The following is a 17,657-nucleotide window of genomic DNA, read 5'->3' on the forward strand; positions in this document are numbered from 1 at the left end:
GCCAAACTCTATGCTGGACTTACTGAGCATTGCAACCAGTAAAATGTTCAATGCAAATTATTCTAATAAAGGCAATATACCCTTTATTCCATTGGCATTTAGTTACACCAGTACAGTCCTTATATTAGCTATTGAACAGAAACATCTTAATATGTAGATTGCATAGGTCTCGCTTCTCCATCATGTAATCTAAATATCTATCCTGCAGCATCACAAACGTCTGTATGTAGAGAATCTGACCCGCTATTATTTTCTAAGCAAAGCGTCACTAACAATAACTGGATCAAGTCATTCAGGATTGGTAACATACTGGAATGAATCCACAGTACAGATTTCATCCTTGCTGTTCCCTTTTGTGATAGAAAAAGAGGTCTTGTGCAAGGGAATGGAGCTGATTACATGGCTGCATGAAACACCTCATGGGAAAACGTATCCTTTAAAAGAGTTAGCAGCTTCAATGCACCTCAATGCACAGCACTAGCAGTTGAACATTCATTTAATTTTTTGCCACCTGTGTGTTACCTCCCCATGCCCTTAGCTCTGCCATTTTCAACATTCCTGATAGGAACAATGGCTACTTTTAAAAAATATTCTGCTTTTATTAGCCACTGCTGAGTGTGAGCTCGCTTTTTCAATAGTTCTTTTTGTTTTGATTTTCCTTTTATTTCAGTGGGGCTCCCCCATATCTTTAGCTTTTGTGACGTGATTGCATTGGAAGGGATTAGACAGAGAAGTACTCTCATGCTATCCCTCTGCTGCACCTGTTAGACCCTAATGATGGAGAGCAGTGCTATATTTTTGCAAATTATCCAGAGGCCTGTGAAGGCCTTCAAGAGCATCTGACTATTTGAAATACTAAAGGATGCCCAGAGGCTCTCTACTTCTGAAGTGGGTTAGTTATCATAGCCTAGGTGAGAGGCCACTCTAATCTGAGCCATCAAGAGGCCTTCAAGAGGGAGATTAGAAAAACAACCCCAGAAATCTCGAGACCCAAATAACACATAGCTTATAAATATAACAAAAGGAAAAGGCATAGGTTGACTTTGGTAAGAGAGCTAAATCTATATTTGATTTTTGTTCTAGTTTGATGTGTGTTCAGGTCTAACTATAGTTTCTTTGTGTTCCTCTTCAAATAGGAAAAGTGGGTTGAAGTTGCGGCCATGAAGCTGCCCCGTGCTGGAGTTTCCGTGGTGGCAGTCAATGGTTTTCTCTATGCGGCTGGGGGCCGGGCTTCCAGTCAGGATTTCTCAGCTCCAGTCACTTCGGATTCTGTTGAAGTTTACAACCCTCACACTGACTCATGGACTGAAATTGGCAACCTTATCACTAGTCGATGTGAAGGAGGCGTGGCTGTACTATGAACCTCTCTAGGACGCATCGTCTGATTTCTCATGAGCTGCACTTGAACACTGCCACATAGACATGCCGCTGCTGAGCACACTGCTGCATGGAGCAATGGAGTTTGTGCTCCAACATGTACTCGCTCTATGTTGTGCAGTAGCTCTTGGGATTCCTTAGTTCAGCACACAGGCTTTAGTAGACCATGGTGTGACAACCTAGCCTATGAGATGACTGTTCTAGCAGACTGTTTCTTTACATGACATACTGCGACACTTTGGCACCATGAGAAATAATCCAGCAATACAAACACATTTGCAGACGCAGTGTCGCCATCTTAGTCTGTTCTGAGAAGCCATGATGCTGTGATCTTGGAGGTGTCTGTGGGGCGAGAGTAAAGTCCAAGGGATGATACAGAGAGAATAAGCTTATGGTTTGCGATGGACCAACAACCTGTTCTGCTGAACAACCAGCCATTAACACCCATTTCTGGCCTGTGGAAAAAAACATGGTGCCTTGTCTCTTCCAACCATCCCATGGAATACTCCTATGTGAGAAAAATGTGCATGCGGCTAGCAGTGCAACGATTCGGAGTCTCTTTCTGGGTAGGTAGGTCACAAGTTCACCATTCACATCCTAATGTACAGTTCAGCACAAAAAGGATTATTGGAAGGCATACCGTGGTTTTCAAACGTAGATCACTTGTTCACAGAACAGCCTCCTTTGGTAAACAGAACTTTAGCCGCTCACATGCTTGCTCCTTCCCCCATCTCGTGGCAAGATGTCAAATGTCTTTCAAAAATAAATGTCTTCTCCAGATTCCTAATCTTTAAATTACCTTCAGGACAAGAGGAAGTGCCTTTAAAAGCAAAAACATTTTACAACATTTCAAAGACTGAATAGGAAAGAGCGGACTTTGCATCTTTCGCAGGTGGCTCTCATGATGCTCTTAAGTGAATGTAGGAATCTTACTTAATTGTTCCCACTCCTCAGAGCTGTGATTTCTGACCACATCTTCTTTTGGGAGACTTCTGATATGAATATTTATTGTGCCTCTTGTAATATTTTACCTCCATTAGTAATTTCCTTGTGTTGTTGTTGAGCATTTTAACAATATTTTATATTTTTTCTGGGTCCTTGAATCCATGGCACTCGGTTCAGTCTCATAGTTAAAGTGTGACAGGAGGATGGCCAATCTGGATATGTGTTCCAAATATGATCTGTCCATCATTCACAAATAATCCTGCTGATTGCGGTTATTGCAGGAGACTGTAGATCTCATGTAGCAGAGGTTGACCGTGCTAGCCCGACTTCAAGAAAAAGATTCCTAGATCAGGTAAATGTGCAGCAGGGACCTAAGGCTCCAGTTGTGACCAGTCCTGTCCAGAGTAGATTTGAGGTTTCAGAGTTATTATCCACCCTCATGTAGGACCTCTTCTGATTTGTTCATGCATTATTCTGTTCTTAAAAAGCTAATAACGCCCTTCCAGAAAACTCGTGAATAAAGAGGGCTTTGATATAACTCATTAAAGTATCTGCATAATGGGAATTACATAGCAGTACTAGACCTATGTGGGATGCCCTCCATCCTATCAGAACAGGACACAGGCTTTAGCTGAGATTTACAGCAGGTCGACTTGGCCAGTGCAAAGTTCATCCTTGCTTTGTGCTGCAGACAAAAGTCTTGAAGGCACAGAAAGGCGCTCTCTTCTCCTAAAGGTTGCATTATATTGTATAGGTGTTTAATTAGTACTATACAAGTGCCTTGTGAGGACTAAACCTCGTTCTATGGATATTAACTTGCATTTTCTTCCCAAATGAACATCTCCACATGGTCCTGTGGAGCTTACTCAACAAATGGGATCAAATACTGCACCACTGGGAAAATGAGATTTCCATTTTGATGGTTCTTGGCAGCGTCTTACTGGTGAGCTCAGGAGTCCATTTGATCCCCACCCAGATAGTGGGGTTTGTCTTGAGAGATGTCCCAGAGTTCAGTGCCACCAGCCTGACTTGTCAACCACTTCTGGTCATCACAGGAAATTCTCCTCTAATTTAACTTATTCTATCACGAACCATGGTGATGGATCTAATCCCAAAGAATATCCAGGACAATTCAGCCCCAAATCCACATACTAAGCAATCACATTTAGGAAGCATCGCAATGGGAGCTTCATCCTAAAATAATACACTGCTTTTCTGAGGCTAGCTCACATACATGCCTTTAGTGAGAACAAAAAGCCCAAACTTTGCCTTCAGGCATCCACTTCTGGGTAAATGCCCGACAGAAAGCTTTTAAATAATTTGTTTTAATTTGTATTACTTTCCACTACCCCTGAATTTCTAGGCAGTCCTGTGGCCTAATTTGCAGTAAATAGATTTTCACAGGTCTGTTTGTGAATTCTTACATCAAATTACGAACAGAAAAGGCAATCTATGAAAAGGTCAAGATCACACATGTCGCACCATCTGGCATCTTACAGCTTGGCTTCTGGAACTTAGCTCTGTTGTCATTGCTAAAGGCTTTAACCCGCCTTACATCTAGTTAAAACCTAGTTACAATACTCTTCTTCACAATAAGTCCACTATAATTTTGAAAATCAGTGTAAAAGGTATTCCATGCTAGAGCATAGGCAGGCCATGTCTTGTGAAATCAACCTCAAACAATGGTTAAGACTGAAATTGAACTTCTTCAATCTTTTATAATGGTCATAATGTCTGTGCAAACTCTATTCTTTGAAGAACCATACACTGTCTTTCATAGTGATCAAGCAAAGACAGCCATTCTTAGGAAAGTAATTTTGGAAATCTAATCTGAATCTCAAAACGTTTTTTCGCAAATTCCTAGTCTCCAATAGGGCAAGCTTCACATATGCTGGATACTAAAAGTGTGCAGAAATACTGTTTGCACAAAACTAATTTCAGGTAAAGTTTTGACAATCTATGTTCCTATTCGCAGAAGGTGGTTATTTTCCAAATAGGCTGTCCCTACATGGATCTTTGTTTGCACAGGTTTATGCAACCAGCAAGCAGGAAGTAAATAGAACTCTACTGGGCTAACAGCCAGGTGTAAAGCAGTATCCAAAGAGCATTTGGACTAATGGACAACAATCTGAGGTTTGCCATACAGTCTCTTAGAAGGGCAGTCACGCAATCTGTAAACGATTCTGTTCTGACTTTAATACCTGAAAGCATTCCTAAGTAGGAAAGCACTTTTAAGAGAAATCTCTTGAAGCGACCAACTGAGCTCACACCAGCGTCTCTGAAACGTGAGTTATTGTTCTCTTGTCTATGCGAAGCATTCGAGTGAAAAGAGGATATCTTGATAGAGAACCAAACTATCTTGTACAGTTGTATCATAAGTGAAGCACCCACCTCCCTGCCCGCGGACAATGGTGATATAATTAAATAAACTAGTGTGGCTGCTGTGGCTTTGACCATAAGGCACGTATTGAGGGCACTGCTGAAAAATGTCTCTGTGTCTGAAACATTAATAAGTATATTTGTAATTTTTAAAAGCTGGTTTTGGGGTGGCGACTTGGCAGCAGGTGAGGATTCAAACCTTGTGAATCTGGAGATCATACCCTCGCTGGAAAACTACTGATGCAGATTATTAACGTTTGTATGTAGTCACTGTTGTCAGAACTGTCTTTTTTTTAGCAATACAACCTGATAATGTTGACAAACATTCGTTAAGAATAAGTTACCTGGATGAAAGGCCTTTTCTTCCTTTTTATGTGCAACTGCAGTAAACTATGCCACAGTCAGTATCTGCCTGGAGGCAGGACGGATTTCATAGTTCATGAATACAAGTTGTCATTCGATGCTGGAGAAAAAGAAACCTTAGAGGGCATTCATCCGATCAACAAATGATAGTCCCCGTCCTTGACGCAGTTATTGCCATTACCTCCCTGGTCAGGCTGATTGTAGGACTCTGTATCAGCAAGCAGTAACCTCACAACATTTCTAGCTTCCGTGTAGAGCCCACAGCAGCTATTATGCTGCTTGGTTGAGATGCACTGGGCAAGTAGACCTTCAGGCTGTATTTCAATTGTGTTTCTTTCAGTATGGCTACCATGCCACCAGGTTTGACCCTGCAATCCATGTAATCTGCTGAATGGTGTGTGCTGTTTCCTTCTTGCTCCCTTTTCCTTGACAGAGACCAGGTGTAGTCTGGATGGCCCCTATCAAAGTTACTGGACTTTCAAAATACACAAAGATGCTGTCACATACATCTTAGTAGAACAAGTAAAGTGAGTTATAATGTACACGTTCACTTGGCAACATCCGGTCATTGGTAGAATATTCAGTTGAACCCACACAGTGCTTGAGTCTCTGATTATGAAGAGGAGGTGGCAGGTACCAGCACCCGGTGTGGTAAAACTGATTCAGTAATGAAATCCTGGCCAATGGAAGAAGACCGGATTATCTGTCATCCTTTATCATTTTATTTGTATAATACAGCACTAGTGATAAACCTGCCTAAGTATGCAATTATGAGTTCGAACTATCTGAAGCGATTTGGATCACATTCTCTAGTTCTTATCAACTGTATATCTGAGTTGCCTGATTTGGTTTGTTCTGGTCTCCAAAGATTTAGTTTTTGCTTTGCATCATAGTATGTAGTTGCAGAGTGTGTAAGTGGGGAGAGAGATGTGGCATCTTGTTTTGCACTAGGGCATATGGCATGCTTTGTACTCGCCATTTCCCCTTCACCTATGAAGTCACAGCTCTTGTCTGTTGTTTGTATTGTGGGGAGGGGTATGACAATGTTGTCTAAACTGAAGAATGTGTGTTTATGTGGTGTTTTGTTTTAAACCTTCTTTTTTGCTTTTTCTCCCCCCAAACCTACTAGTTCCTTTACATAGTTTGTGGTATCTGACCTTCCAGTGAGGTTTGGTGTCTGCTTGCATGGGGCAGGGCATGCTGCAGTGTCCACTGTTAGATTTTGAGAAAGAGATCTGGAGCATATATCCTGCTTTCCCGCACTTTGAAATATCCACATCCCTAGTATTTCTGCATCGGTGATGGACTGGTGAAGGGGAGTCAAGTACATATACCAATAACATCTCACCCTTGCAAGACAGTGCTTAGTTATGCTTGTGGAGTGAAAAGGTGGCGTAGAGCATTGAGTTAGTGCTAAAGATAATGGGCTTCTCCACAGTAGACAGCAGCTACAAACTCATTGTTAGTTTCTCTTTTTACCATATTTGTGTCATTTTACTTTAATATCTTTGCAAAATGTGTGTTGTTACAACTCATCTCTGCTTGTTACAGTATGTGATTCCGATCTCATGCTCTACTGAATGTGCTTGTGAATAAATCTTTGGTTTCAGCCTAGATTTCAACATATCTGTGTTCCCTTTCACTTAAGCCCGTGGAGGACGAGGTCACCAAAACAAAGCCAGTCCTCCTCCTCCTCATCTTCAAGCATTACTGGTAAACCTCTTTAGCTTTGCTGTTAGCAACCAGGTAAGAGTTTGGATCAAGCATTATCTACTCCACCAGTGCTCGATTACTTCATAGCAATGGTTTAATCAAAATGTTGTACAGGCGTCAGCAAATCATGTTGCTATTCTGTCCAAACAAGTGATGGTGTTGCTCAACAAAAGAGCATTCAATATCTTATTAGGGACGGAGTGAAAAGTGACTTGCTGTTGCATTTACCTAAGAAGACTGGGCCTGAGACCTTTTTTGGACTTCCGGTTGTTTAACTTGTTTTAAAAACAGAAGGTGTTCAAAATGGTTGCACTTGCTCAATTTCTGCTGGCCTTGGACTCATTGGACTGATGGTGTCTCTCAATCTGCATGACATGTACTTACATGTGCCACAGGACGTATCTCTGCTTGGTTGTGGGTACAGACCACTTCCGACCCATTCTCCTAATTTCAGCCACTCAGGACTTTATAAATGGTCTGTTGATAGTTGCGGCCCGTCTTCACAGATTGGCGATGTATGAATTCCCGTACCTCGATATAGGGTTGTTAAAGGTTAGTTTGCCTCAGCTATTTTTGGACCACCTTACAGACAATGGTGTTAATTTTATGTACTTTGGGATTTTCCATCTATTATCTCAAGTCCTTTACTTCTTTTACTTTAGGTTACCTCTTATTGGGGTGTTTAGAGCCAAGCCTTTATTGGGGCCATTCTGGATACCGTTGCTCTGAAGTCTTTTCCACTGCTGCAGAGTCTAGGATGTTAAGCCTATGATTCAAAGTTTCAGGTGAGAACTTCTATACCAGATTTGATGGGTCCGAGGTTGTTTGGTCTTCTAGCATATTGCGAACATCTGGCACCTCACACTTGTTGCCACATATGGGCCGTTCAGGGGAACCTACATATGCAGTGAGCCCAGAATTGGGAATGCCTTCTGGATAGGATTCACATCCCCAAGGAGGCAGTCCACGATCTTCAGTGGTGGATGACAAATGCCAACATGCTATGTGGCAGGCCATTCTCCGCACCTCCTCTGAAGGTATCAGTAGTGATTAATGCATCTGCTCTGGGATAAGAAAGTCACCTGAATGGCCCAGAGACTAGGGGGCCTGTGATCTCCACTTCAGTGACATCCAGCTCTCCGTCATAGGATTTCTCCATTCCATCAAGGACAGGTCGATTCTGGTGCTGAGAGACAAAACTACTGCCATGTGGTACTGCAACTTACTCCAGTATTGGAACCTTCTTAGATTCCCATGCTTGAATCATTCCCAGTCATCGAGATGGGAGTCCCCGGTAAAAATAAAATCGCAATAGAAACCATTACAAAAGAAGAAACTAGACCTAGGCCCATTCTAGTTTTGTAATATATCCACCTCTTTTTGTAAAAGAGACCAAATAAAATGAACAACCAATCCAATTAGCCTCACCCTCTAAAACCTTCCTGAGAGAACCTCAGATTTTCTACTGCACGTTGTGCAAGGGGGTCTCCACTGAGCTCAGCTCAGTTTTTTCCTGTCAACTTTATTTCTACCGTTTTTTCACCTGTTTTTCTACAAGAACTGCTTGGACCTGGTGTCAGGATGTCTGATAAAGAGAAGAAAGCCCTCTTTAAAGTGTGTGCAACCTGTGCTATGAAGAGACTTTATGTGGAGGACGAGCACAAGGATTGTATTTACTGTCTCTACCCAGACCATAAGGCAGCAGACTGTAAAATATGCCGCACCTTTTCAACAAAGACTTTGCGAGACCGTGAGGGGCCTCTCTTGACCTGGCCCCAGAAGCTCAAGTCCAGGAAGGAGCCAGTCTCCAGTGATAGTGATGAGGCCTCCTCTGCTACATCTTCTAGGAGGTCAGTGAAGAGGGGTAGGTCTTCTCCTTCACCTTGAAGACCGTCCTTGAAAAAGATTTCTCATAGGTCTGTGAGGCGTAGTCCTTGCAAATCTCCTCGGACTGTCAGAAGGAGTGGTATCAGAGAGGAAGTCCAGCTCAGTTACTCTATCTTCTCCTCCAGCGATTGCAAAAGCCTTCAAAAAGCCCTCAGACCTCTCTTTTGATGGTAAGCCCGCGAAGAAAATTCACTCTACGACGCCGTCAACAACTCCATCGACAAAGATGTCAAAGGTACAGTCAAAGGCCCCGTCTCCTCCAGTTCTGGCTTCATCGATGGGCTCGTCAATGGTGATTTCCTCGTCACCGACGCTGCAGGGTCCAGCGTTGACAGATTCGACGCCGATGGCAACTTCGTCGTCGACAATGGTGTCACCGACCTCTATGTTGACGAGGATGTTGACAGTGGTGGTGACGACGGCAACCACATCTACGATGACGGGAACATCTACGGCTGTGGTGACGATGATCTCGACGACGGCTCCTTCAATGGCGCTCACATCTTCGTCGATGACCCCGTCGACGAGGGAAAAACCTGCGATTACCATCAGGAAGCGCCAGATTACCCCCGAGATGACTTCTCCTAGGAGGGTGACACCTCTACCACCTGCACTCCTCCTTGAAGAGGAGGAATCTGAGGAGGATGACGGGCCGTATGGCCACGCGAATAGTCCTTCTCAATTGCACGTGAAGTGCCAGGACACAAACTCGGAGGAAGAATACTTGGAGGAGCAGCAGTATGATCCTCCCTCAGGTTATCCAGAGGTCTACCAACAGCAGATGGTATCTATGCCTTCGTCCCTACTAACAGACTTACAATTTTTGCTTTCAGACTATACACGGAAATTCCCAACACAATCTCCGGCTTCAGTTGGGGTGCCAGTTACTGCTGTTCTGCCTACACTGCATTCTACCCCTCAATTGCCACCACCTCCTCCACTGCCCGTGGCTCCTGATGCGCAGCCAATCGTCACTCTCACCCAGGAAGAGACCTCTGATGAGGACCATGGCAATGTAACTATTCCCTATCCAGATACTGAGTGGTATGAATAGGTCATTCCTGATCCTGCTTCACCTTCACCAGCACCAGTGGATTATCCCCCTGGAGACAGCAGCCCTATCCATCAAATTATGGAAACCCCCTAAGAGATTTGAACTGCCCATGGTGTAGTCTGAATGTTTCCTTTATGACTTCAAGGAACCTTACAAAAAATCAGTTCGCACCATCCCTATAGTTGGTCGCGTTTGGGACGAGGGTCTAAAAGTAATGAGTAGTCCAGCCACAGTTATTCCAGTACTACCTCGCCTTTAAAAGAAATATAAGGCTCCGGGGTATAGCCCTGCCTGGTCAGTCAGCCTAAACCGGACTCGGTCATCTCCCAGGCTGCCCAAAAAAAATCCAAAAATCCGATAACGTAGGCAAGAGGTTTTCCTCCATGTCCAGCCTAGATGTCAGGGCCGCAAACGCTTTAGCAATACTTGGTCGCTACAGTCGCCAGATGTGGTGCGACTTTCCCCTTATCTGGATCAATTGCCGGAAGATGCTAAAGTAGAGGCAAAAAAGATTCTTCAAGAGGGAGAGAAAACTTCTTAAGCAATTAATTGTGCAATTGACATTACAACTACTACGTTGCGATCTCTTGCGGGAGCTGTTTTACTTCGTCGCCAAGGCCGGCTGCAAGCTACCTGGTTTCGTCCGGAGGCCCAAAACAAAATCTTGCATTTTCCCTTTGATGGGGAAGCGCTCTTTGGGAAGCATATTGATGATGCTCTCCAGGACATTGAGAGACACAGAGACAGCAAAATCCTTATTGACTCTGCAGTACCGCATGGTCCTCTTCCTTGGGGGTCAGAGGCAGAGGGAATGATAAATACATAGGGGGGTACCAGCATCAACGGTATTCTTCATATGGAACAAATTCTCAATCTTACCGCCTGAATTATAACCAGCGGCAAAATCAATCATCCTCTTTCTCTAGAGCTAACGGCAGCGGAAGACAAGGACGCCATGGGAGGGACTCCTCTAAGCATCAATAGCGGCTTGCTGGCTCTTACTACTTTCCCTTCTCCTTTAACACCAGTGGGAGGCAGAATCTCAAATTACTTCCACACCTGGCAGCAAATAACATCGGATCATTGGGTTCTGTCAATCATTCAATGCGGCCATGCTCTGGAATTTGTCCATGCATCACTTTCCAAGCCCCCTCGCGCCATCGTGTCAAAACATCTTTGTCTTCGAAGTTTAGAAGCCCATCAAATGCTCCTGAAAAGGGCACTAGAGCCGGTTCCTCTCTCTCAGCAGGGAGAGGGTTTCTACTCCAGGTTCTTTCCTATCTCATCAAACAATAATTTTGAATGGCTTTTCTGCAGTCAATCCTATGTCTTCTAAACTCAGGAGATTACATGGCCACATTGTATCTAGAGGAAGCATACTTTCATGTACCCATCCAACCAGCCCACAGGAAGTTCCTTCGCTTCAGAGTAGCCAAGAGCCACTTTCAGTTCAAGGTCCTGCCTTTTGGACTCAGATCTGCTCCGTGGATCTTTACAAAAGTACTAGCTCCCGTGACAGCGGAAAAGTCAACTCCATCCAGAACAGCCCGATTCCTAGGAGCCATTCTGGACACGTCCTTCAACAAAGCCTTTCCGACCATGGAGAGGCAAGAGAAGCTGATGGCCATGGCCCGTGTACTGTTAAGAAGGTAGTCACTTTCACTTCGCCTCTACAAGTCCCTCCTAGGATCCATTTCCTCCTGCATTCCTCTAATACCTCACTGCAGGTTACGGATGTGCCCTCTGCAGGAGGAGCTGGACTTGCAGTGGTGCCAAGTCGACGGGTCCTTCGAAGACAAGATCTTCGTTACCATCTCCATGACGGACTCCGCGTCATGGTGGACAAACGAGTGAAACATTTCTCAGGGCCTCTCCTTAAGGATCCCCGCAGCTCCTCAGATAATAACTACAGGTGCCTCGCTGGAGGGCTGGGGAGCGGTCTTGCAAGATCTTCACGTAAGCAGCCGTTGGCTAACCCAACATTGTCTTCTCCATATCAATCTGTTGGAGCTCAGAGCGATTCGCCTGGCCCTGCAGGCTTTTCTCCCACGGATAGAGCAGTCTGCATTTCTAGTGCGAAAAGACAATACGACGGCCATGCATTACATAAACAAGGAGGGCAGCATCAGATCTCGTCTTTTGTCAAAAGAAGCTCAGACAGTTTGGGAATGGGCGATCTTCCAGGCTTTCTCAACGAAAGGGCAGACACGCTGAGCAGACTGAAATCAGTAAGCTACAAATGGGAACTGGACCAGTCCACTCTGGAACAGGATTTTCGCCTATGGGTCAGTCCGTCCAAAGACCTCATTGCCATGCCGGAGAACAAGAAATACAGATTTTACGCAAGCAGGCTTCACCATCCGGGATCATTGGGGAATGCGCTTCGATAGCCTGGTCATGTGCCTTTGTTTACGCTTTTCCCCCTATTCCGCTGATCTCCAGGCTTCTCAGGAAGCTCAAGGCGAAACCTTGCAAGATGATTTTGATAGTTCCTGAGTGGCCACGCCAATTTTGGTTCACAGAGCTGCATCTCCTCTCCCTGGACCGTCCACTTTCTTTGCAGCCGATTCCTTCACTGCTGACAATGTCCCATGGCCAAGTCTGGAACCCGGATCCTCAATCCCTGCAATTATCAACATGGCTCCTGAGCACCGAGAATTTCTTGGTTTGACCCTTTCAGCAGAATGCTGAGATATACTTTCTCAGGCACGAGCCCCAAGTACCACCAAGACATACAGGTTAAAGTGGAAGCATTTCTACCTTTGGTGCCAGCAAGAGAGTATTCATCCTCTTTCTTCTGCGCCGCATGAACTTCTTCCTTGCTTTCTTTAGTTAGCAAAAGCAGGGCTGGCTCACTCATCCATCAAAGTTCATCGTGCGGCCATCTCTCGGTTCAGACGCACATCTTCTAGTCCTTCCCTCTGGTCAACAAGGATAAGCAGTTTCTCAACGACTTTTTCAGAGTTTTCCCTCCAGCCAAGCCCCTGCCTCCTCTTTTCACTTTAAATTGGTTCTCACCCAGCTCATGAAGCATCCCTTTGAACCTGGTCATCGGGCGGATTTCAAATTCCTCTCCTTGAAGGTGGCTCTTCTGCTAGCCTTGACTTCGGCTAGAAAAGTAGGTGAATTTCAGGCTCTCACCATTGAGGAACCTTGTCTCCAATTCAAGAAGGGGACAGTGATTCTCTGTACCAACCCAAAGTTCATACCGAGAGTGCCTTCAGACTTTTATTTGAATGAGCCAGTCGCCATACTCGAAACGTTTTCCCCTCAACCTATACTCCGGCAGAAAAGCACTCCTCTCACTGGACATTCAGAGGTGCTTAAAATTCTATCTTCAACTTACTAAGGATTTCATGAAGTCTCCTCAACTATTTGTGTCTTTTTAGCGCCCCTAATAAGGGCTTTCCCCTTTCCAAGCAGGGGATAGCTTGATGGATTACAAGCGCTATCCAGTACTGTCACAGAGCAGCGGGCAAGACCTTGAAGGTTGAGTCCATGCTCACTCCACAAGGGTAATGGAGCAATCCTGAGGAACCTCTTCCATTAAGTGGTGAGCTTTCCCTTTCTAACCTCCTTCTGTCTTTCTGCATATGCTCTTTGCGCATTTTTGAAGTTCATTTACTTAGTTCTTCATTTTTTCCTTATATTTAAAGGTGTTTCATTTCCATTGACTGTGGATTTTAATGATTGATGATGAATACATACGGTATCGAGGTTAAAAAAATTTGCCCGTAACTGCTATCTACTCTGATTCAAGCATGGGAATCTATGAAGGTTCCAAAACTGGAGTAAGAAAACAAGTTACTTACCTGTAACTTTGGTTCTCCAGGATTGGAAACTTTCATAGATTCACATGCGACCCACCCTCCTTCCCTGGGAAAGCTCAGCCTTCAGAAGCTTCATTTATGGTATTACATTACGGCTACGAAAATCCTGAGGTGAGGCTAATCTGATTGATTGTTCATTTTATTTGGTCTCTTTTACAAAAAGAGGTGAATATTTTACAAAACTATAATGAGCCTAGGCCTAGTTTCTTCTTTGTAATGGTTTCTATTGCTATTTTATTTGTGCCGGGGACTCTAATCTCGACGATGGGGAATGATTCAAGCAAGGGAATCTATGAAAGTTTCCAATACTGGAGAACCAAAGTTACAGGTAAGTGACTTGTTTTCATCTGGGGCAGAGTAGGGTATTGCTACTTACATCTGGAGGCTCCAAAATTAAAGTGATGGCTGGAACTTCACAGATCATCACTCACCCCCTCATCATAGCAGACTAAGTTGTCAGGTGTCATCTGGCTGATCAGAAGTTGCATCTGCACCCCGAATTGCACAGTGTATCTTCTATCAGTGGGTCATTCTGCCAGGGCAAAAGCTGTGACTACAGCCATGGCTCGGGTGTGAGCCTGTCGTAGAAATCTGTTAGGCCGCCACATGGGAACTGGCCAGACATTCATCAGGCACTACTTCAGAGATTATTGTGGTCATAGAGAGGGACGTTTTGCTGAACTTTGTGATGCAAAGGCTATTTCTGAGACCCACCTCCTTAGCAGTGATTTTGATATTGAGTCACAAGGTAACGAATCTGTGATTAGAAGTATCCGAAAGAAAAATAAGTTATTACCTTGAGCCAGTAATGCTATTTATGGTAGATACTACAGATTTCTAAACACTGGCACATATCACCATTATGTGGAGTGGGGTTTCAGGAGTTATAAAGGACCACATTAAATTATCACATTTCCTTCAATACTGTCAGGTACTCTCTGTGCCTGTGGGCATGGAAAAGAAAGTAGTTAAGCTGATGTCAGCATGAGGGAGTAACTCCTATGTACTGCTGTGTGTGTCACTATGTCTGGGATCACGACAGATGCTGATGGCACCACCTGCAAGTGCGCAGGTGCTTTTGTACGAGTTTTCTGAGTCCAGTCTAAATCTTGGGAGACTTCACAAGGTGAGGTATCTGTTATTTGATAGGCTAGAGAGACTGTTACCAAAGGTAAGTACCTTACCTTTGTATATATGCATATGGATTTCGGTTCTGCACACCTAGGCACAAGGCAAAGGAGAGCGGTACATGGTCAAAGACAAGCATAAAGTCAACAAATAAGAGGAGAGAAAGCAGGGTTGTGGATGGTTATTGCATTCTGATGTATTCTTTGAAGAGGTGTGTGTTCAATTCTTTCGTACATTGGAGTAGTTTTGGCGGCAGTCTTGATGGTACGGGGATGTTGTTCCAGTTCCAGGGTGTAAAGAGGGAAAAGGTTTGCAATCTTGTTTTTTCTACTTCTTATTCTACAATCTGATGGTGTCCTGGCTGTGGGTGTGTCGAGATCCACCCCAGCCTGTGAGCTTGTCTGCGAATTGCCTGGCTTTTAATTTGTATACAAATTTTTAGTTTTAAATTTGTTTTATTGATTTCAAAGGTAGCAATATGCATTACAACGCATAAGAGGCAAAGCAGACAAGATAAGTCGTCGAGGCAAATAGGTACATGGGTGCTGCAAAGCAAACAGGCTCAAGGTGACGCCCGAACCGACTATGATGTAATGTCAATCTTGCAAATGTCACTTGCAATGAGGGATTGGAATTGCAAAAGTAAACACCCAAACCAACATTCCCGCCCTAGCCCCAAACTCCCCCCACCCTTCCCACCCCGCCCAGTGTGCCAGATCCATGAAATTAACATAGCTATGGTCGTGTAGCCGAGGGCGCTGTCACCCAGATGAGCCTGGGGGTTCATGTGCATGCTCTGTGAGTCGCAATATGCGGAGGTATCTGGGACATGTGACCTCATTGAATTCCTTGGATAGTAGAGACAGTAGCGGATGCCATGTCTTCCGATAAGTGGCTGTGGAGTGTGTGAGCGTAGCCTGGATGCGTTCCATGCCCAAAGTAAACCATATTTTATACAACCACCCTGTGTGAGTGGGCCTAGTGTTGGAGCCCCAAAGGGAAAGAATGTGTTGTGTAGCCGCCTGCATGGCAATCCCCATCTGGCGGCCTTTGGGGATTTCAAGGGGAAAGTGAGGGCGTTGGGCAGACCCAGGATGGCGTAAGCCGGGAATCTAGGGACTTCAGTGTCAAATGTTGAATCTATGTCGTCCAGGACCGCCTTCCAGTATTCCTGGACTTCCCTGCATGCCCAGAGCAGGTAGGTCAAAGTGCCAGTTTCCCCGCACCCTCTCCAGCAGAGCGCACTACGTGTGGGATTACTTTTATGATGCCGGGCTGGGGTAAGGTGCCAGTAGATAGCTAACTTCGTTGCCGCTTCCCTACCTGCAGTGTTTCGAGTGGTGTGAGAAGCTCTGTAGTACACGGCACTCCATTCTTTGGGTGAAAGGGTCCGCCCTAGTTCCGCCTCCCATCGTTTCTGACCTGCCGTCTTGCCTGAAGGTTTGTTAAAAACAAGGGGACCCCATACAGTAGAACCTGGGGTAACGAAATGCTTTTGAAAGAACAATGGTTCAAGGTAGGCCTTAAGAGATCCTTAGTGGGGAATAGAACAGAAAAGCGAGTACTTAATAAGTCGCTAGGGAGCAGAGGTAGTAGGTACAGGTAGGAGTTTTTTTATTTTACTCTTTTTTCTCAAGGATATACATAAATAATTATACTGTATTGCAGGTGCTCAAGTGAATAGTATGGTGCAGGACGTGACATAAGTGATAAAAGTGAACGGACTGTCACACAACAACAACAAGGATAAAAACACAACAATTATGTACAAATAGGGCGAGTGAAATTCCTTGGGTAGGTCGACGGCGTTTCGATCTATATAGCTTTAGATCATCATCAGGACAGATGAGCCTCCTGAAACTATAAGAATTACAATTATGATCTGTTTCCTACATGTATGCTTAACTGGCATTCCTACTAGTATGCTTTAACTTGCAGATAATTTTGTGCTCCCGGTACAATAGAAATAAAAGCATGCACATGTTCATATCTTTTCACATGCGCATTTGGTGAAGAATTAAATTAGATTAAATTAAAGTGTGGAGGTGTATGGTTTAACCTCAGCTTAGTATGTGGCGCTTATTTAGTCAAAAGTTTTATATAAGAGATATATAAGAGGCCACTCGTGTATTCACTGCCTGCTGTTTGTTTCCCGGTGTGTGCTGCTAGCGCGACTGGAGTCGCTGACCACCCCGCCCTGACCTGCTGAACCGGCTTGGAGCTTGAAAAGACCTCGTGGCCGCAGAGGAGGGAGAGGCGCCGGCCCCGGGACTGCGAGGACCAGCATTCACCAACTCCAGCTGGTCCTCTTCCCGTGTGCAGCCGCGCCCCCTCCCAGTGCCACGCCTCTAGCCGAGCCCTTCAACTTCTCGCGGCACCCGCTTCTCGGGTGCCACTCGTGTATTCACTGCCTGCTGTTTGTTTCCCGGTGTGTGCTGCTAGCGCGACTGGAGTCGCTGACCACCCCGCCCTGACCTGCTGAACCGGCTTGGAGCTTGAAAAGACCTCGTGGCCGCAGAGGAGGGAGAGGCGCCGGCCCCGGGACTGCGAGGACCAGCATTCACCAACTCCAGCTGGTCCTCTTCCCGTGTGCAGCCGCGCCCCCTCCCAGTGCCACGCCTCTAGCCGAGCCCTTCAACTTCTCGCGGCACCCGCTTCGCGGGTGCCACTCGTGTATTCACTGCCTGCTGTTTGTTTCCCGGTGTGTGCTGCTAGCGCGACTGGAGTCGCTGACCACCCCGCCCTGACCTGCTGAACCGGCTTGGAGCTTGAAAAGACCTCGTGGCCGCAGAGGAGGGAGAGGCGCCAGCCCCGGGACTGCGAGGACCAGCATTCACCAACTCCAGCTGGTCCTCTTCCCGTGTGCAGCCGCGCCCCCTCCCAGTGCCACGCCTCCACTCTCAGCCACCCTTCTTATTCTAACTCAGGGAACGCGCCTCGCGGGACGCGCGCGGGCCGCAGCCCGGGGCGAAGACCGGGCA

At 45.4% G+C, this 17,657-nt stretch overlaps 1 protein-coding gene across 2 annotated transcripts in view; it reads left to right on the forward strand.

The window, feature by feature from the left end:
- Positions 1 to 6,678, forward strand: part of IPP (intracisternal A particle-promoted polypeptide) — a 77,132-nt gene extending 70,454 nt beyond the window's left edge. Inside the window, exon 9 of one of the 2 annotated variants that reach the window (XM_078664122.1) lies at positions 1,137 to 2,860. In XM_078664122.1, coding sequence (XP_078520248.1) covers positions 1,137 to 1,361 — 225 coding nt within the window. In that variant the 3' untranslated portion in view covers positions 1,362 to 2,860. Of the gene's footprint in view, positions 1 to 1,136 lie in introns of both variants that reach the window. The other variant, XM_078664058.1, reaches the window with a different exon arrangement.
- The last annotated feature ends 10,979 nt before the right edge of the window (positions 6,679 to 17,657 follow it).

The sequence above is a fragment of the Lissotriton helveticus genome, chromosome 1_1 (assembly GCF_964261635.1).
Source record: "Lissotriton helveticus chromosome 1_1, aLisHel1.1, whole genome shotgun sequence".
Classification (NCBI taxonomy): Eukaryota; Metazoa; Chordata; class Amphibia; order Caudata; family Salamandridae; genus Lissotriton; species Lissotriton helveticus.